The sequence below is a fragment of the Meles meles genome, chromosome 1 (assembly GCF_922984935.1).
Source record: "Meles meles chromosome 1, mMelMel3.1 paternal haplotype, whole genome shotgun sequence".
Lineage (NCBI taxonomy): Eukaryota > Metazoa > Chordata > Mammalia > Carnivora > Mustelidae > Meles > Meles meles.
Genome location: NC_060066.1, coordinates 196,401,167 through 196,422,167, shown reverse-complemented (window position 1 = coordinate 196,422,167; position 21,001 = coordinate 196,401,167). Strand labels below are relative to the sequence as shown.

Genomic DNA, 21,001 nt, shown 5'->3' with positions numbered 1-21,001 from the left:
GCCCTGTGCCCATTACACTATCATTTCCACCAAGACCCTGCTCCCACCAGCGCCCACTGGACAGAGGGGACCGAGGCTCAGAGAGGTTAAGGAACTTGCCCAAGATCACACAGCTAAGAAGTGGTGGAGCCAGACTTTGAGCCCAGCTCTATTTTCAAAGCTCGTCTTCTTATTCTTCATCCTCTGCTGCAATTCTAGGCCAAACCAAACAGAGCAGAAATCTGTCAGACTCGCTTGGTCCACTGAAGCCTCTGGGGAGAGATGAGTAATTGTCACTGTCTCTTCCAGCCTGTCTCAGAAGCCCTCGCTTCCTCGGGGTGCCTGGCCGGCTCGGTGGTAGGGCACACAGCTCTCGGTCTTGGGGTCTGAGTCTGAGCAGACTGAGTCTGAGCACCATACTGGGTATAGAGATCACTTAAATGAATGAATAAAAACTTAAAAAGAAAATTCCTAGCTTCCTCCACTTTCTTGTCACATGATCTCAGGCAATACTGTTCTGAGCCTCTTCTGAGTCTGTTTTCTCACCTGTGAAATGGGAATGATAATGTCTGTCTGTCTTGCTTGTGGGGAGGCATAAGTGAACATATGTTTGTACTGGGCCTGCTCAGAATAGGTGCCCACAGAATCACACCTGACCGTGCTTCTGGAAACATAGAAATGGCCCCTCGGCTTCACATATCCTCCTCTCCGGCCTACGGCCCCATGGTCCCTGGCATACCTGTGTACCTCTCCTCTCAGCTCTTGCAAGAGTCCTTCCTTTCTTATTGGGTCCATTGGAGGCTCAACAACCTTTCAACGTGACAAATAAGCCCACAGAAGCTACAAACACCAGCATACCATTTGACCCAGAAATTCCACTTTGGGGATCTATCTCAAGGAAACATTTTCCACGCATTCATTCAGTGAGTCATTAACAACAGTAATTTATTGAGCATCTACTGTTTGCCAGGCCCTGTGATATGCTGGGGCTCTACTGGGGAACAAGCAGACTGCTACTCCAACCTCTGACCACCAGAAGACAACGGTCTTTTTTTTAAAGTTCTGGATTTAAAAAATTTTTTTTTTCTATTTTATTTTAAGTAGGCCCCATACCCAATGTGGGGCTCAAACTCGTGACTCTGATTAACAGTCGCATGCTGTACCCACTGAGCCATCCAGGCGCCCCCAGAAACTGACTAATTGCTGAGGAGACATTAAATAAACAATTGCACATATAAATATAAAACTGCAACATTGTAATGGCAAGGAAATGTTTCAGTGTATTGTGTTGTAGCAGGCTTTTGCCTGCTAATTTGGTAGGTCCACTTCTGTGCCCAAGAATCTGGGAAAAGCCAAAGGCAAAGGAAAGGGAGGATTTTTTTTTTTAAGATTTTATTCATTTATTTGACAGAAAAAGAGGTCACAAGGAAGCAGAGAGGCAGGCAGAAAGAGAGAAGCAGGCTCCCTTAATTGCAGGACCCAGAGACCATGACCCGAACTGAAGGCAGAGGTTTAATCCACTGAGCCACACAGGCACCCCAGGAAAGGGAGGATTTTAAAGTTTTCTGTTGAGTGCTATCACTCAGGAGCTTCTCCTTGAAGGTCAAGGCTGGACCTGATGTCAGCTGGGTCATGGGGTGGGCAGCTGCGTCTGTAATGTTTATGCAAAGAAAGAAAAAGACAAAAATAAGAGGCAAACCTGTGGCACGGTGTACTCTGACAGATCGTGGGTTCCAAATGCCATTCTCCAAAAAAAGGAACCAGGCTTCTGGGAGAAATGGCTGCATGCAGGGCTGGGGCAGAAGAAAGACCAGATGAGCCTGAAGCATCTTGTAGCTTTAGACAGTAAGGAAGTGCTGAGAATGCAGAACGAGGAGGGCATGGCCAAGTGACCCAGGTGCCAACCCGAAGGAACTCCCCAAGCTGGAACGATTTGAGCAACAACAGAAATAATGTAGTTTTAGATTTTAAGTCAAGGTGTAAAGTAAATACCCATGACTCCATACTGATGTAAATAAATAACAGAATAAATAGATAAATGGGGGAGAAGAAACACATCTTTCTTACAGAGGACTCCCAATCATTTATTTGGATGTTCCTCACTCTGGGAAGTGGGGCTTAGCTTTCCCTAACGGTAGGCTGCACTTAGCGACTTGTTTCCAAAGAATGGAGTATGGACAGTGGAAATAGCAAGTTTCTAGTGGAGAAACCCAGATGGCCTTAACTAAGCCATCACGGTTAACATCACCGTGAAAAGTCCTGTGCCCATGTCATGTGCCCTCTAGGAGAGGCAGTGATGAGAAGGGCATATCACCTTGGCAGTGTCCTCTCGGAAAACCCACAGCCCCAGTCTAATCATGAGGACGACATCAGAAAAAAGCCCATTTGAGGGGCATTCTGCAAAATGCCTGACCTGTTCTCCTCAAGACTGTCAAGCTTAGAAGAAGAACTGGAAAAGGTTGAGAACGGGTCACAAACAGGAGACATGAAGATTAAATGCAATACGGACTCCTGGGTGAGATTCTGGAACAGAAAAAGGACATCAGAGAAAAAGCAGATAAAATCCAAATAAAGTCTACAATTTAGTTAACATTAATGTAGCAACGTTGGTTTCTTAGTTTTGACAAATGTGCCCAGGTAATGTGAGATGGTAGCATTAGGAGAATTTAAAACTAGCTGAGGGATGTATGGAAAATCTATTTTTTGCAACTTTAATGTAAATTTTAAAAAGTTTAAAGTCTGCACACAAACAGAATAAAGAGTTGAAAGAAACACAGCCAAGTGTTTGTAGTAAGTATATTTGGATAGTGGTAAAGAATGTCCTCTTTTTGTCAGTGTCTTTATTTTTTTTTATTTTTGTCATTTTTTATCAGTGTCTTTAATTAGGGTTAATTAGGGTTTATTCCTTTTATTTTAAACATTTATTATTACTTTAAAAAAAAAGATTTATTTTAGAGAGAGAGAGAGAGAGAGCAGGGGGAGAAGCTGAGGGAGAGAGAGCATCTCAGGTAGGTCCCTCCCCTCAGATCTCTGTCCACCGGGAGATCATGACCTCAGCCCAAACCAAGAGTTGGAGGCTCGGGGCGCCTGGGTGGCTCAGTGGGTTAAGCCGCTGCCTTCGGCTCAGGTCATGATCTCAGGGTCCTGGGATTGAGTCCCACATCGGACTCTCTGCTCAGCAGGGAGCCTGCTTCCCCTGCCTCTCTGCCTACTTGTGATCTCTCTCTCTCTGTCAAAAAATAAATAAAATCTTAAAAAAAAAAAAAAAAAAGAGTTGGAGGCTCAATCGACTTCGCCACTGGGGTGCCCCAAACCTTTTATTATTTCTGATTAGAAGTCTATTTTCTGGTAACAGAAAGTGAAATAATTTTGCGCAGTACCTAAATGACATTTAATCCTCACCACCAGCTAGGAAAAGATTCTTTGCCCTATTTTACAGATGAGGAAACTGAAACTGAGAAGTCAGTGATTTGTTTAAAGTTAGATACCCAGCAAGAGGGCTCTCGCCTAAGCAGATTTCTCTTTAGCCCAAGGAAGAAATTTTAACTACAAATGTCCGCAGGTATGAGCGTCCTGGGAAGGTGGTGAGCTCCCCATCCAGAGGACCATGCAGAGGACCGCGAGTGTCCCGGAGAGGGAGTCCGTCAGGAGACCTGGCACTGCATCTTTCTCCGCGGACGCAGAGGGCAGGGCCCAGGTCTTCCGTGAGACCCAGAACTACAGCAGGCCGGCCGCGTTTCCTCCTTCTAACTGGGAAGACGACAGGGGCAGGTGGGGAGCCGCAGGGACTTCTCCTTCATCTCCATCAGCGCCCCCTCCTCCGCCATGGGATACATCACGGACCACTGGGGACGAGGGGACATTTAGTCAGAGCCTCCGGGCGTCAGGCCCTGATCTAGACCTTTGACGTCGCGCCGCCAAGGTGAGAGGTAGGCGCTGCTTTCCATTTTAGGGCTGAGGAAACCTAGGCGGTCAGATGGCACCCGCAAGGTCCCCTCGCCCTGAGATGGAGAGGCCCCGCCCACGTGGGCGGAGCATCCCGCCCACATCGGCGGGGCGGGGCGGGGCGGGGCCGGGCTGAGGGCTCCGAGCGCGGGCAGCGGCCACTGGGTCTAAGTCCAACGGACCGCGAGGACCATGGAGCCGGTGTCGCTGCACGACTTCGTTTGCGCCTTGGACCTTGCCTCCCTCCCGCGTGTGCTGCGGGTCTGCTCGGGGGTCTACTTCCAGGGTGAGTGAAGGGCCGCGACCCTCGCCCCCGCCGCTGCCTGGCTCTCGCTGGGTGGTGGGGCAGGGGCGCTGCCCAGGCGACGGAAACCCGGGAAACCCAGCTACGCTGCCACTGCCCAAGCCCAGGTGTGACTTGGGGCCACACTCAACCTCTCTGGGCCTCGGCTTTTGCTTTCGTGGAATGGGAGAGCTCTGATTGCCCGCAGGGTGATGATGAGACGTCAATGAACTTAGACACTCAGGTGGGTGGAACCGAGCCAAGCGGGGCTGAAACCGCGGTGCGCACCCCGGGAGGTCTGACCGTGGGAAAGCGGAACATGGGGGCTCGTGCCAGGTCAGCCCCCTCCTCCGCCTGCCGTCCCACTCCTCCCCCTTGACGCCGGTCTACGCGCCTTCATTCAGTGCTTCAGCCCACCTTCGCCCTCCGCTTTGAGACCTGATCTCTCAGCTCTGAGACCTGATCTGTCAGCTCGGTTCTCAGCGTGCGTGGCTGTTCCCCGCAGCAGACTTCCCCGCTCTCTGCTCCTTGCGCACCTGCACATCTGCCTACCTGGTTCCCAGGAATGGGTGCAGAGCAGAGAGGCTCAACGGCTCCTGCTGCCTAAGGGCGAGATGGACAGGCGATGGAGGGGCGGGGAAGCCGCTCAGAGGGTGAGGCGAGGGAGTGGGGACGTCGGAGGTAGAGGGAACTTGGGAGACTGGGTGGAGGGGGAGAGGCTCCTTCCTGAGAAAGCAAACTAAGGCAGGGGTACCCTTGCGCATCTGTTCCCTCTTTCTCTTCCCTTGCTTTGCCACAGCTGGCTCCAGGGGAAGTGTTCTGAGGCTCCAAGGGAGGAGCCCAGACCAATGGGGCGACATATGGAGGGCCACACAGGGCACAGGACCTGCCACCACACACTGGGTTTGGCCAGGAACTCTTGGGAATCTGGCAGATGTGGGTTCAAAGGCTGACTTTCTTCTGGGGGCTCCCTGCCGGCACCTCTGGTGTTTGCGCTCCTGCTGACATCATCCCCTGACCACCGAGTGTCACAATGGCTGCTTCCTCATTCTGCCTGACCCGGGGCATGGGAAGTGGTGGACATTTGGTGAGAGAAGAACCTGGGAGGAGGCCAGGTGGTGGGAATCCTGGGGCAGGGGAAGGGACCCCACCCTCCGAAGCAGTTAGCTGCGTCTTGAGGGCTTCCAGCTGTAGAGACATGCGCCCGGGGCTGGAGTCCCCATTCTGCCCCCTTGGACCCCACCCAGCCTCACCCGGGCGCAGCTCATTATTTTTAGGGTGAGGAACAGGTCCTCCCTCAGAGGACAGTCATGGATCTTCACTGCAAAGCACATCGGCGGCAGCCCCATGCCCAGTGCCCCAGCTGCTGTTCACACCAGCCCTGCGGGGCCGCCCCCTGAAACTGCAGATTATGAGCCCGTGTGCATTTTCCCAGTATGGGGGTGGGATTATCATCAGCTTCTGAAAGCCCTGCTGGGGATGCCTTGGAAAGGCTGGGGCCAGGTGTCCTCAAGGCAGACCTCTGTGCGCTGTTGGGTCCTGAGTCCACAGATGGAGTCTGTCCAGCCTGTGGGCAGGGGGAGGGGGGATCGAGCACCTTTTATCTTCTGGACACTGCTTTAGACACTTTAAAATCATTAAGTGGGACTACTGTGCTTGGTGGTGGCAGCCCAGACACCTGCCTCCTGCGCCCACCAGTCGGTGGCCCTCTGCTTCCTCCCGTGCTTCCTTTAAACACAGCTCACGTGAAGAAGAAAGCGCTGGTGCTGGTGTCAGGCTGTGTGTGTGACCTCCAGGCAGCCTGCCCTTCTCTGGGCTCGATGCCCTAGCTGTACGGAGGGAGCTGGGACTTTGGGCGTTGCTTACTCGCCCAGGACTTCAGCCCAGGCTTGGCGGCGAGGCCTGAGTCAGGGCCCGAGATGCTGGGGTGGACCAGCCCTGCCCTGCCTGTGAGCTCCGCTCAGGAGGCATGAGGGTGTGGAGAAGGCCAGAGAAGTGTCTCACAGAAGGGTCCATCCAGTGCTGAAGGAAGACACAGGCAGGGTTCCTGCGGCCTGAGTGTGGCTGAGCCAAGGGCCATTGGGCAGGGAAGGACAGGGGAGGCCGCTCCAGGCAGCAGGAACCGGGACAGAGCGGAGACAGAGCGCAGCCTGTCGGGGACCAGGGCGCAGGCCAGCCAGCACTTGGCTCCTGTGGCACACAGAAACCGAATCTGTCTCTTGGCAGGCTCCATCTACGAGATCTCTGGGAATGAGTGCTGCCTCTCCACAGGGGACCTGATCAAAGTCACCCAGGTTCGCCTCCAGAAGGTGGTCTGCGAGAACCCAGGAACAGGCCAGACCATAGAAATCCCCCCCAACTTCTGTGGTAAGGCAGACAGCTCTGTGTCCCGTCCACCACCAAACTCCCCCAGCCCCCCGATCCCCCCACCCCACCAACCCTGAGTGCCCCGGCCCCCTCCAGCCCCAGCATGCACTCCCAACCCTCCAGTTTGGCCCCTGTGCTCTCACATCCCCCATTGCTCTGCCCCAAGGCCCCGGATGTCCTCTGAGGGGTCTGACGATGCCCTTAACCTGGAGAGGCCGCACCCTCTCCATATCCATGTCTCTGGTCACATCTGCCTCTCAGCTGGGACTCTCTTTGTTCCGGATCTTTGTCCACGTGCCTGTCTCTGTGTTTGCTCACACATTTCCCCGCCACACATTTACTGACCCCTGGTGTGTGCTCGGGGCTGGGGGTGTGGAGCGCAGGATGACCTGGGAGGGCGACAGCGAGGGGAGGACAAGAGTCAACACAGAGTTTAGAGAGGGTTCCTGGCAGGCGGAGACCACCTCAGGGGTCTGGGCAGGCTTCCTGGAGGGGGTGGCACCTGAGCAGGAAAGAGGACTTCCAGAGGGAGTAACACAGGGAGTAGCATGGGCATATGTGGTTCTCCAGGAGTGACAGAGCTCGGTTCCTGCAGGACACGTGTCGTGAGCCGGGGGCTGGGACGCTGAAGCCTGGATGGGAAGCCCCACTCTGCTGGCTGTGGGCCATGGCCTTGGCCAGTTCCTGGCTCCTCTCTGCACCTCAGTGTCTCAGTGTACTTGAACCTCTAGAACAGGGGAGTCAGGCTTGAGGAGAGGAGTAAATGAGTGGCCTGGCAGGAAGGGCTTAGAACGGGGCGCAGCCCAGAGCAGGTGTAGTCTGAGTGCACCTTCTTTGTATGACTTCTGTGATCGCCTGAGTGCGACAGGCAGGGGCTTGGGTTCCTGGTGAAGGCAGGTGGTGGGGAGGCAGGTGGGAGGCCGATTCCCAGAGGGCTCTGGGTGGCCACCGGCACAGTTTGGTCTTTGAGAGCACTGAAGAGCTAATGAGGGTTTTAGATACGGAAGTAGTATGCTTTATTTCGTATTTTGGGGTTTTTTCCTTTTTATTCTGTGATGTGTTCAAGTTCAAAGAAAACTTGCTAAAACCACGGTATACCCTTTATCCAGACTGACCAGTTGTTTTCCAGTTTACCAATATTTTGTTATATTTTTTTCTCTCCCTCTTCCCCCCGCCCACACATTCATGAACAAACATTACCATATTCATGAACAAACATTACCATATTCATGAACAAACATTACCATATTTGTATGTGTATGTATATATTTTTCCTGCACTATCTGAGAGTGAATTGCAGACATGATGACCCTTTATACCTGAATATTACTCCTTATATTTACTAATATTACTCCTAAGTACAAGGACATTTGTTCATAAACTACAGTTCAGTAATCAAATTCAGAAGATTTAATATTGATAGAATACTTCTGTCTAACCTGGTCTATTCAGATTCCAACAACTGACCTAATAAATGTCCTTTATAGTCGGTTTCCCCTTGATCCAGAAGCCAATCCCAAATCACATCAATTTCTTTCCTTTTTTTGAATAGGAATTTCCTTCTCCTTTTTATTTTTATTTTATTTTATTTTTTTAGCGAGAGAGAGAGAGCGAGCATGTGAGGTGGAAGGGGGAGGTAGGAAAGGTGGAGAGAGACTCTTAAGCAGGCACCACACCCACTGCAGAGTAGGACGTGGGGCTTGATCTCCTAATCCTGAGTTTAGGACCTGAGTCAAAATCCAGAGTCCGAGGCTTAACCAACTGAGCCACTTTTTTTTTTTTTTTTTTTTTTTAAGTAGGCTCCGCACTGAACGCGGAGCCCAACACAGGTCTTGAACTCACGACCTTGAGCTGAAATCAAGAGTCAGATGCTTAACCAACTGAGTCCCCCAGATGCCCCCAGATCACATATGGATTTCTTAATCTCCTTCAGGCTGGAACAAATCTTTAGCTTTTATCTTGACATCAGCTTCTTGAAGAGTCTAGACGGGTACCTTTGCAGAAAGCCCTTGTCACACAGACAGGAGGGGGCCTTGAGGTAACTTGGGATAACTTGCAGAGGGGACCAGAAGCGATGTCTGGGTGTGGGCTGTTTTAGGCCAGTACAGTGGCAGGAGAAGCGTGAATGGGGACAGGGCAAGAAGTTGGATGGGGGAAGAACAGTCGGGCCACCAGAATTGGCAGACAGGTTGTGGGGTGAAGGGCAGTGGTCAGAGGTCATTTGGCTAGGAGCTCCTGGTTTCTCGTTTGTGAGAGAGGGGGACCGTGGCGCTACCCCAGCATGGAGTGATAGGTGTTGGGTATATGGGATTGGAGTGGTGAGGAACACGGAAGCAAGGTTGGCAGCGTTGGAGGTAGGTACGGGTCAGGAGGTAGGCCCAGGTGGCCATTATCAGTGTCTGTGGGAAAACACATCCCTGTTCTGTCTCTGATGACAATCCCTCTAAGTTCTTGCCTCTCTGCATAAGGAGGAACTGTCCCCATTTCTACCTGTCGCTGTCCCTTCACACATGGTCACTGGCTGCTGCTTGTCCTTCAGCCCTGCGGCCTGGATGACCAGATGCTTGGGACTTGTCTTCGGGGAATTCTGACTGGGTTCTCTGTGGCCCACCGGGGCCTGGTATGTGTGTCCCTGGACCCCCAAAGGCCCGTCCCACCTTGACACCTGCTGTGCCCCACAGGCCACTTCAGCCCCCTCACCGGCCCTCAGAGTTATGGAACCCTGGAGGAGCTGCTCTCTGCTGCAACCCAGCGCTCCAGGAAGCTGCCCATTGGCTTCATGTCGACACACAGAATCACCACAGAGGCCAGGGTGGTGCCCAGGGACCAGCCCCTCCTGCTCAAGGATGTGGAGGAGTATCATAGGACCTACCGTGCCCGCTGTGTGCTGGACACCGAAACCCAGCACTTCACTCTGCACCTGCCCCTGTCCCAGAGGGGCCCCTTCTGGGAATGGGAGCCTGGGGCCCCTCGGCCCCTGCTCCAGGCCCTGCAGGATCGAGCCCTCAGTGACCGCCTCTTCACCTGCCCCACACTCCCTTGGCAGTCCCTGCTCCTGAGGCCCCAGTATGAGATCCAAGCCATCATGCACAGTGAGTCGTTGGGGTAGATTGTGGGGCGGGGAGGGTTGACGGGGTGAGAAAGGGGCTCCTGGAAAGCTGCTCGGGTGGAAGGTACCCCAAGTACCAGGTCGCTTACCCAGTACATACAATAGAACAGAATGAAGAGTCCCACATAGTGGGGTGTTACTAAAAGGAGACAGAAAAATGAGAGAACGTAAGAGTGAGGTCCCACTCTTTATAAAATTGGGCAAAAGTTGGATTATGAGCTCGCTAGCAACTAGGACAAAGCAACAGCTACACAGTAAAACCTTGACCATTCGCTCAGGAGAAACAGATTTTCCTGCCTCTGGGGAGGAAGGGATTGTTCCTCAAGGCCCCCTCCTGTCTGTATGACAAGGACACTGGGTGAATCCGTAGCTGTCTCATCGGCTGTCTGAGGGCAGGCTGGCGGCAGCGTGCCCAGCAGGCTGGTGAAACAGGTGGAAGCCGGCCACTCTGGCTGCTGGGAGGCCGAGCCGGAGCGGAGGTGAATGGGTGCCCTGGGGCCTCTTCCCTGGAGGACAGAGTTTGAGGACCTCCTGGACCCTATCACCCGACATCACAGGTACTAACTCAGGACCTATCTGTCCTGTTTCGTCTCTCCCTACCCTGCTGATTATTTCAAAACAAACCCCACGTATCCCATCATTTCTCGTATAAATACTTCAGTGTGTCTTTAAAAAAATTATTAAAGGGGCGCCTGGGTGGCTCAGTGGTTTAGGCCACTGCCTTCGGCTCAGGTCATGATCTCAGGGTCCTGGGATCGAGTCCCGCATCGGGCTCTCTGCTCGGCAGGGAGCCTGCTTCCCTCTCACTCTCTCTGCTTGCCTCTCTGCCTACTTGTGATCTCTCTTTATAGATCAAATAAATAAATAAAATCTTTAATAATTTTTTTTTTTAAGATTTTATTTATTTATTTGACAGAGAGAGATCACAAGTAGGCAGAGAGGCAGGCAGACAGAAAGGGGGAAGCAGGCCTCCCGGCTGAGCAGAGAGCCCAGTGCAGGGCTCAATCTCAGGACCCTGAGATCATGACCTGAGCCGAAGGCAGAGGCTTAACCCACTAAGCCACCCATGTGCTCCTAAAAACAATTTTTTTAAACAGGCACACAATACCCTCATCACACCAAAAAAATTAACAATAACTCTTTGTACCACTATTTGGTGTTTGTACTTCCTCTCCTGTCTCCTAAATTGTCCTACCGTGTGTTCACAGCAGGATCCGGACAAGACCCACAAGACTGCTGTTGATTTCAGGCCTTTTAAATCTGTTACTCTACAGGGTCGCCTTTCTTATTTTTCTTATAATTAATTTGTTGAAGGGACTCGGCCCTTTGTCCTGCAGGCCATCTCGTATTTGGATTTTGTTGACAGCGTCCTTGTGATGGAGCCAGTGGGCGTCTGTCCCCTGTATTGGCCTCATGGGACTTGACATCGGGTTGTACTCATAGCCGTGATTTATTGCAGCAAAAGGACGTGAGAGTTGCCTCCTGGTGGAGTCACACAGGACACACGGAGTCCCTCTAGCACTGAACTGTGGCAACGTGTGTGAGCTGTTATTTGTCAGGGAACCTCATAGACTCAGTGCCCAAGTTTTTACTGGGGGCTGGTCATGTAGGTCCTCTCTGCTTAGCACGCACCCCAATTCCAGACCTCAGTCAGAGAGCACGTGTTTGGCATCCCTGACTGTACAGGCTAAGGACGGGGAACCACCCCCAGCAGTGAGAGGATGGTGGGAACACGCTAAACCACGTCCCCAGACACCAGCCGAGGACCAGCCTTGTAGGTAGGCTTTTCTAGGGATAGAAGCCTCAGGCTGGCTGTTGGCTCTTTGCCACGCATCTGTAGAGGTTTGACCAGACCGGGAGGCGGTTCTCATGGCTGCAGGAGGTGTGAGGCAAGGAGTGCCCCCCCCCGCGCCCCCCCCCCCCCACCGCGGGCTCTGTGTCTGTCCTCAGCCTAATTTGCGGTGTGATCAGATGCAAAGCATGGGCGGGCATCTGTGACGTGAGTGGCTGTTGCAATAGTGATTTGAGTCCTAGGGCTCCTTCTTCATCTGGTAGTCAGGAGAGGACTATAAAAAGCAACTCCCCACCCCCACCACCCCAGCTTTGGTTCACTTGCCTGAGAAGCGCGGGACACCGTGCTTATGCAAGTCAGGGTCTCGGAGTACCCTTCTCCCTCTGCTCTGGCAAACCTGGCCAGGTTCTGCCTGGCTCTCGAGCCCTGCTCTGCACGCTGCCTCCAGCCTATAGGGAGGAACGTCCTAAGAGATGACCTATACTTTGTTTACTAGTTTGTTTTGGTTTTGTTTTGTTTTTTAAAGATTTATTTGAGAGAGAGAGTGGTTGTTGGGGAGGGGTGGAAGAGGAGGGAGAGACTCTCAAGAAGGCTCTTTGCTGAGTGCAGCGCCTCCCAGAGCCTTACTCGGGGCTCGATCCCAGGACCCTGGGATCATGACCTGGGCTGAAGGCAGAGGCTTTAACCCACTGAGCCACCCAGGAGCTCCCCCCTCCGCCCCCCCCCCCCCGTTTCCTAGTTTTTAAAATGAGTTGGCTCCCTAGCATTCTTCAAGGATGATTATTTAGAGTGGGTTTTTTTTTTTTTAATAATCATTATGAACTCACAGATTTTCAGTGTTTTCAATATTCAGTGAACTCAATATTTTCAGTGTTCCAATACACTGGCATCATTATTGGTGCTCACCTTATCTCAGCCTTGGCCCAGGGGAGCCTTTTGACACACCTGCAATGGTCTCGAATACATTTTTCTTGCTTTCTGGTTTAAGAGGTTCCAGACTATGACGTTTCCGCTCCAGGAAGTTCTCTCTTTCCCAGGGAGCCCTGGCGTCTTGTGGGAAATAGCACTCAGAGAGCACTGTCTGGGGGACCAGGGCTTTGAATGGTGGGTCTGGCGTCTGCCCTGGATGATGAGGCAGTTCTGGGAATTCATAAAGTCCTTCGAAGAAGAAAACCAGAACCGTAGAATGAACCCCCTGTGGCTACCTCCTAGCTTCAACCAGACGTTGGCTCGCCCCAACAATCCCAGCACTGTGGCCTGAGGCTTGTCCTCACCCGAGCCTCAGTTTCTCCCTCTGTGAGGGGGGAGGTTGCTCCTCGCTTGTCTCCCGTATGGCTCACACATAAGAGACATTCACTTACAGAGCCGCCTCTTGCATTTATAAACCTGGTACTCGCTGATGCCCAGAGAGGAAACAAGTTGCCAAGGTCATTAGCCAGTGTTTTTTATTTTTATTTTTATTCAAGATTCAGGGGCACCTGGGTAGCTCAGTGTATTGAGCTTCTGCCTTCGACTCAGGCCATGATCTCAGGGTCCTGGGATCGAACCCCACATCAAGCTCTCTGCTCGCAAGGGAGCCTGCTTCCCTCTCTCTCTCTGCCTGCCTCTCTGCCTACTTGTGATCTCTCTTTGTCAAATAAATAAATAAAATATTAAAGAAAAATAAAATAAAGATTCATTCACTTATTTTATTTTATTTATTTTTTTTTTTTAAAGATTTTATTTTATTTATTTGACAGAGAGAGATCACAAGTAGATAGAGAGGCAGGCAGAGAGAGAGAGAAAGAGGGAAGCAGGCTCCCTGCTGAGCAGAGAGCCCGATGCGGGACTCGATCCCAGGACCCCGAGATCATGACCTGAGCCGAAGGCAGCGGCTTAACCCACTGAGCCACCCAGGCGCCCCGTCATTCACTTATTTTAGAGAGAGAGAGAGAGCGTGCACAAGTGGGAAGGGCAGAAGGAGAGGGAGAGAGAGAATCTCAAGCAGACTCGCCTCTGAGTGAGGAGCCAGACTTGGGGCTCAATCACATGACACTGAGATCACCACCTGAGTGGAAACCAAGAGTCGGAAGCTCAACCAAATGAGCCACTCAGGAGCCCCAACCGGTGTTTTTCTTAATTTTAATTTTAATTTTCTTTTCTTTTTTTTTTTTTAAGGAGAGAGAGAGCGTGCATGAGTGGGGTGGGGCGTTGGGGGTGGAGAGAGAATCTTAAGCAGGCGCCACACGCCACCCGGAGCTGGACTCGGGGCACAATCTCACAACCCTGAGATCATGACCTGAGCTGAAATCAAGAGTTGGACATTTAACTGACTGAGCCACCCAGGCACCCCTCTTGATGTGGTTTTATCTCTTTATTTAAAATGCAGAAAGGAGGGACTCCTGGGTGGTTCAGTTGGTTAAATGTCTGCCTTCAGCTCAGGTTGTGATCCCAGTGTCCTGGGATCGAGTGCTGCACAGGGAGCCTTCTTCTGCCTGCCACTCCCCCTTCTTTTGTGTGCATTCGCACGTGCTCTCTCTCTGACAAATAAATCAATAAATAAAACCTTAAAACACACACACACACACACACACACACAAACACACAAACACAGAAAGGATTTGGCAAGGTAGCTTATAAAATTACATTCAAGGGGTGCCTGGGTGGCTCAGTGGGTTAAAGCCTCTGCCTTCTGCTCAGGTCATGATCCCGGGGTCCTGGGATCGAGCCCCACATCGGGCTCTCTGCTCAGTGGGGAGCCTGCTTCCTTCTCTCTTTCTGCTTGTCGGTCTGCCTGCTTGTGATCTCTCAATTTTTTTTAATTTTTAAAAAATTAAAAAAAAAAATTCCTATAATAGCTTTCGAAAAGAGGTTAAGGAACAGAGTGAGCAAGGAATCTGATGCCATAGGAAAAGGTTGGCAGAACAGCCAGGGAGGAGGTCAGCCAGCTCAGACCTCTTTGCTGGGAGTGCAGGGACACCCCTGGGCTGGTGTGCGGGGCACCCCCTGAGCTGACCTCCCCTCCTCACAGTGCGCAGAACTGTTGTCAAGATCCCCTCCACCCTGGAGGTCGACGTGGAAGACGTCACCGCCTCTTCTCAGCACATCCACTTTATCCAGCCTCTGCTGCTGAGTGAGGCCCTGGCCCGAGGAGGCCCCTTCCCTCTGTCCGCGGAGATCCTGGAGGTTCCAGAGGGGCCCCCCATCTTCCTCAGCCCGTGGGCGGGCTCCTTGAAGAAAGGCCAGCGGCTCTGCGTCCACGGCCTGTCCTCACCACCCTGGCGGATCCTGGTCTCGACCAAGGGCCGGAAGGTGCCCAGACACTTCATGGTCTCCGGGGCTTATCAGGGCAAGCTGCGGCGGCGGCCGAGAGAGTTCCTCACGGCCTGTGACCTTCTGGGTGCCCTCCAGCCAGGCCAGCCGCTCCGGGTCGTGGCCACAAAGGACTGTGAGGTCGAAGGGTTAGAGACCCTTAGGCTCACGTCCCTGGCTGTGGGTGACAGGATGGAGGTGCTGAGGCCCGGCCAGGCCCATGGGGCTGGAGGCCAGGACATAGATGTCTTGGTGTGTCAGCGGCTGAGTGACCAGGCCGAGGAGGATGAGGAGGAAGAGGAAGATTATGAAGAGATAGAAAATGAAGACCAGATCCTGCTGCCCCTCTACGTCTCCGGTAGTTTTGTGGAGGAGATGAGTGATAATCGGCGCTACAGCCTGGGAGACCTGACTGCCCAGTTTTCGCTGCCCTGTGAAGTCAAGGTGGTGGCCAAGGACGGCAGCCAGCCTGCTGACCCTCTGCCCTCCTTCCCAGGCCTGCGGCTGGAGGAGAAGATCATGGAACCCTTCTTGGTGGTCAGCTTCGACTCTAACCCTGACATGTGCTTTGAGCTCCCTCCCCGGTGGCTGGACCTGACTGTCGTGGAGACCGAGCAGCAGCCCGGCCAGCCAGCTGGGCCTCCCCTGGTCGCCACCGTGGAGGAGGTGACGGAAGCCTTCTACTATACGCTCCGGCAGCTACCGACCTTCGAGAACCAGCGCCCCCCACCGCGGCCCCCCAAAGGTCAAGGCCTCAGTGGGCAGAAGAAACAAAGCGGCAAGGACAAAAGTGGCCAGGTACCAACATACCAAAGCGGGTGGGGAGGGGAACCCGCTGGGGTCACTGCGGGTCCTGCCGGTTCCTTGTCCTGAGTCACAGCTCAGTCGTACAGAGCTTACAGTCTCTATGCTCACACGCTGTGCGCCCATCATTCTTACTCAGTGCGGACCACCTGCTGCTGGTATGAGGATTCATATTTTATGGGCGACACCATGAGGGCTTGGAGACCTTGAGACTTGCCCAGAGTCCCAGTTCAGACGTGGGGGGCCTGAGCGGGAGCGGGAGGCTTCACCGTGCTCTCCCTGCTGTCGTCCCCTCATTCCGGTTCATCAGCTGTCACCTAAACCGTGTCAGCAGCCTCCAAGCCCCCGTCCCGCCCCAGCCGCTGTCAGAATGGCCTCCCAGGCCCTTCCCTGGTCACCGATGGGCCTCGGCCCTGTCCTCTGAGCCTTCTGAACCTTCAGTGACTCCCCACGGCCAGGTCGTAATGTTGACCCCTTAGCGTGCCATCCGGGGAGAGTCATTTATAAGCTGACTTCACTCTCCCCCTGACAGACCCCTCCTCCGCCACCCACTCTGGTCCGCACTCAGCCGCTGAGAGGCTCCCACAGCTACTCAGTGTGCCGCGATCGCTGCCTCAGCACTTTAACACATGCTGGGCCTTTTGCCAGAATGTGCTTCCTCCTTTCAGTAGGGAAGGCTCCGCTCAGGCTTCCCCTGGCAGTGAAAGCCCTCCCCCTTCTGTGTTCACCCAGCCCTGCGGGTAGGGGTGGTGCGGGCGGGACAACACCTAGTTTCCAGCGTGCCATGAGGGGTCTGAGGACAGGGACCCCACCGGCTCACAGGTGGGCAGAAAGCGCCGGTGAGGGCTGAACTGACCCAAACCGAGTCCCAGGGATGGGGAAAGAAGCAGGCACAGAAGCAGAAAGACCCGCTTATGGCCCAGTTCACTCGCTCTGTGGCCTCTGCTCTCCCATTTTCTCGCAGTGACCCCGGGGATAAGGTCAGTGCTGGCTTCTTGGCCGCGGCCTGCTGGGTGTCTTCTCCGTGGCAGACACTGTCTGCGCCTCACCCCGCACGGCTCTCCTGATGTCCCTGCAAGGTGGGCACCGAGAGACGGCTCTTTCTACAGTGGAGCAAACAAGAGGCACAGAGAGGGAGATGAGTCGCCCTGAGGTCACACAGTTAGCAAACGGGAGAGCTGGGGTTTGACGCCGGGTCCGACGACCCAGCCCGGGCACCTCACCACATCCAAAGCCATGTTGTAGAGTGTAGCAAGGAAATTGCTGTGCGGGGCTTTGGGGAAACCCGCATCTTGTACCGCGAGGGGAGGCAGCAGATGAATCCGGAGGGGCTTGTATCTGTGGAGGCGGGAGGAGGGCAGTCGGTTGCTGACAGAACACAGGCCTGACAGTACAGGAGAGAACACAGCACAGAAAAGTGAGACCTCGGGCCCCGCCTTTGCTCCTGTTGGAAGTGACTTTGGGCCCCATCCCTGCTCACTGCCCTTGATCCTGTAACTTTTCTTCTGTGGGCATCCGTATTCCCCACCACTGAGCAGAGGTGCGATCCCGTTTGCTCTCCAAATCGTAGTGTGCTAGAAAGAGCGTGAACTTTTGAGGTCACAGACGTGGTTCTGCATCTGAACCTCGGCCCAGCTTGAGGTCCTGTGTGAGGTATGACATGACTCGCTCTCTCTGAGCCGGTTTCCTCATGGGTACATTAGGAGCTCAAACAGCTCCTCGGAGGGTCCCCTGAGGAGAAACGAACAGGTGTGCCTGTGGCCCGAGGTGGGAGTTCAACAAAAGTCCTCCTCCTTCTGGGACCCCTCTCAGCTCGGGCACTCTGTCTTGAGATTTTGTCACTGCTTTTCACCACTTCAGCAGCAGAGGTGAAGGACGCTGACTGAAACCCCCCCTGGAGAAACTCAGGGCACCCCCGTCTCTAGCCCCCAGCCCTTCCATCGCTCATCCTGGCCTGTCTCCCCCGCCAAAGACCATTTCATGCGCTAGAAACAAGAACACTTGGGGTCCCAGGAAGCCCTACCCTGAACAGGAAGTCAAGAGGGGAGCAGAGGAAGTGACCTTGGAAGGAAATTATATTTCATGGACTCTGCTGCCCTGTTTCTTGGGACCCTGCTGACTTCTGTTTTTTCTCCCACTCAGTCTTGTCAAGTGTCAGAACGGCAGCAAGCTCCTGTGTTCCCCAAAGCCAAGATGAAGACACTGCCACAGGGTGCCACGGACAGCGCAAGCATGTACAGCAAGGTTGCGGCCCACAGGAAGGGCCTCAGGCACACTAAGCCCATCGTGGACCCAGGTGGGACCTTTTTAGCCCCTGCTCACCCTTGTCCTTGCTTTTCCTCTCCTTGCTCTGCTCCTGCTCGTGCCTCTGGTGATGCTGGCCATACCCTCGGCAAGACCCTGCCCTTGAGCAGAAACTTCTGCAGTCCTAGTTGGACAGAGAGGCTTTTTTTTTTTTTTTAAAGATTTTATTTATTTATTTGACAGGCAAAGATCACAAGTAGGCAGAGAGGCAGGCAGAGAGAGAGGAGGAAGCAGGCTCCCTGACAAGCAGAGAGCCCGATGTGGGGCTCAATCCCAGGACCCTGAGATCATGACCTGAGCCGAAGGCAGAGGCTTTAACCCACTGAGCCACCCAGGTGCCCCCAGAGAGGCTTTTAAGGGATGGGCTTAGGGGCATCTGGGTGGCTCAGTCGGTTAAGCGTCTGCCTTCAGCTCAGGTTATGGTTCCAGGGTGCTGGGATTGAGCCCCGTGTCAGGCTCCCTGCGCGGCAGGGAGTTTGCTTCGCCCTTTCCCTCCACCCCTCCACCCACTTGTGCTCCCTTCCTCCCTCTCCCTCTCTCAGATAAATAAATCTTTAAAAGAAGAGAGAGAGAAGGGGTTCCCACTGTTCCTTCCCCAGGGGCTCCGGAGTCCTGGCAAGGAAAATGAGTTCATCTCCAACATAATACCCTCCCCGAGGCAGGCAAGGGGAGTATTTATACAGAATTCAGACAGAATAATTTGTAGTTATGGTCTAGCAAGGACCTCAGGAACCTGCCTTAACGCCAAAGATCATCATTGACTTGAACTCTTTTGTAGATGATGACGAACATGATTATGAAGAGATACTTGAGAAATTTCAGAATACCCTTTAGATGCCGGAGCAGCCCTGCTTCTTACCTGCTGTCTCGGGGAATCAAAGGCCAGCCAACCGTTACAAGCCTTTACAAGACCTCAGACAAGAGCTCACTGAACTCAGACTGTGGACAGGAAATGGCTTCATGGAGACCAACATGAAAAGGGGTGGACATTGTTCTAGTGTTTTCCTCATGTTCCAGGTTCCTGTTGCCGAGGACCGGCTTGTTTGGGGCCAGTACCTCGCGCTCACCTTTCTCAGCTCAGAGCTTTGGTGTCCAGAGGAGGCAGCTGGGTTTGGTTCAGTTCTGAGTCCCCAACGCTCGTGTCTCATGAGTTGGTGCAGGAAGGAATTCGAGATCACCAACCTTGATGGCGGTGGCACCGTGTCTCCTGCCTCTCGGTAAAGGGGACTCAACCCAGAACACCCCGCACTGAGAGCCTTTTCTTCTGTTTGCCACCCCCTCGCCCTCATCCTCTGCCACCATACCCTAAGCCCCTGAGAGAGCAGGACTGGGTTGTCTGTGAAGGAACATGATAGTTACACATGACGATCCAAGATTTTTTTGCTCGAAAACCATAGAATAAAAATGACACGTGGGTGTCTGGAAATATGGGAACAGATACCATGTAGTAAGGTCTGCGTGCCAGACCCTTTTTAAACATTATCTAAATCCTCAACTCTCTGGATAGACAACACGCTGATTTTAAAGGTCAGAAAACTAGCCTGAGTGGTCGGGTACTTCAGGAGGGCTGACTAGTCATGGGCCTGGGTTAGCATCTGGGCTCACCACCATCTGGGCTGTGACTGTGAGCGAGTTCTTTTAACCTAAGCTTCAGTTCCTTCATTTGTAAAATACAACTAACGGTTATCTACCTCACAGAATTGTTCTAAGGATCAAATGCGATAATCTTGGTGTAGTATCTAGCGCAATGCCTGGCACATAATACACACTCAATAAAAATGTTAACGTCGTTCCCGTTGACCCAGATAGCGCAGCTCTGTCTCTGAGGCCTATGTTCTTTCCCCACCCCCACACTGTCTCCCAATCATGGAATCCTTCTGTGTCTGGAATATACTGAGCTCCTAGACTGTGGAGACGACACGTGTGGACTGGTTGGAGGGCCTCCCCACCCAGCGTGACGGAGATAAACCTGGGTCTATGCAGACACTAACCCAGCTTCCAAGGTCAGTCCAGGCCTATTCCTTGCGGTAAGACCACAGGCCTCACTTCCTGGAAGTGGCAGGGTTTTGGTTCCAAGCACACCGCAGTCAGCAGAGGACAAGAGGTAGATAAAAAGGGAACCAGAATTTCTGGCTGACGTGGGAATGGAAAGACTGTCAGTCTGGAGCTCCCGGATTTGAGGGAGTGCACCTGAGTGTGTCCTTCCTAGGCCTCCTGGCTCCCACACCCAGGCAAGCAGTGCTCCAGAGGAGCCCCGAACAGCAAGTACAAGCTGCGGGCCAGTTCCCAGGCCTGCCTCCAGAGACCAGCTCAGCTGCACTGGGGCACGCTGAGAAGAGTGTGCTCTGGGACAAGCAATAAGGAAAGTATGGAAAAAAGTTCCTCCTGGGCACAGGACCCCAAGGGCCAAGTTCATGTGCAGAACGCCAGTAGTTCTCACTTCCACATCTGCATTTAATTGTGGCACCAAATTGAGCAAGATCACAAAAGGGGGCCAGAGAGGGCGACCAGCTCCTACAGAAGGGTGTTTCTGAGTGTCCCGATGCTGCAAGAGAAAGAAGCAATTTCATAGCTAGGAAAGCTGGACTGAAAAGGAAAACATGCTTGAAAACCACAACTGTGAGTGGCTTATGATAGCAATTCAGGGCTGCGGGGGGGGGCAGCAGGGACCGCAGGCAGACAATGCCCGTGGGGTGCTTTTGTCTTAACTCTGGACTAAGCCACTGGGCAGTGGGGAGGGTGTTAGAGTGGGGCTAGGGGTTCCCCCTAGGCGATGTTCTCCAAGGCGAGCACACACTCCTGGGAACATACAAGATGTACCCTGGGAAATAGAAAAGATTAGTCTATCCCTTCTTATTTATTTTTCCTATCTTTTCTCATTTCTATTTTTGAATGTCTTGTGATGTAGAGGGCATGCGGACACTGTACCAGGTGTCAACGACTGCTGAATAAATGAACGTGAACTGGCGGTGCTGACTCAAAACTGGACCGAGTTCTCAATCTCCCCAAATGAATTTTCAAGTTGGTTTTTTTTTTAAGTAATCGCTACACCCAAGATGGGGCCCAAGCTCATGACCCCAAGATTAAGAGTCTTAATCCACTGACTGAGTGGACTGAGTCTCAGTCC

General features: G+C 53.1%; 1 protein-coding gene across 3 annotated transcripts; it reads left to right on the top strand.

The window, feature by feature from the left end:
- The first annotated feature begins 3,590 nt into the window (after positions 1-3,590).
- THEMIS2 (thymocyte selection associated family member 2) lies at positions 3,591-20,836 on the top strand. Of its 3 annotated transcripts, none has more exons than XM_045980512.1 (6): positions 3,591-3,901; positions 6,434-6,574; positions 9,256-9,666; positions 14,486-15,564; positions 17,713-17,866; positions 18,653-20,836. In XM_045980512.1, the coding sequence occupies exons 3-6, from the start codon at positions 9,354-9,356 to the stop codon at positions 18,706-18,708; spliced, it is 1,602 nt and encodes a 533-aa protein (XP_045836468.1). In that variant the 5' UTR covers positions 3,591-3,901; positions 6,434-6,574; positions 9,256-9,353; the 3' UTR covers positions 18,709-20,836. The 3 variants fall into 3 exon arrangements, with proteins under 3 accessions (XP_045836468.1, XP_045836447.1, XP_045836457.1); XM_045980491.1 differs by lacking the exon at positions 3,591-3,901 and adding an exon at positions 4,073-4,210; XM_045980501.1 differs by lacking the exon at positions 3,591-3,901 and adding an exon at positions 4,227-4,451.
- Positions 20,837-21,001: the final 165 nt, after the last annotated feature.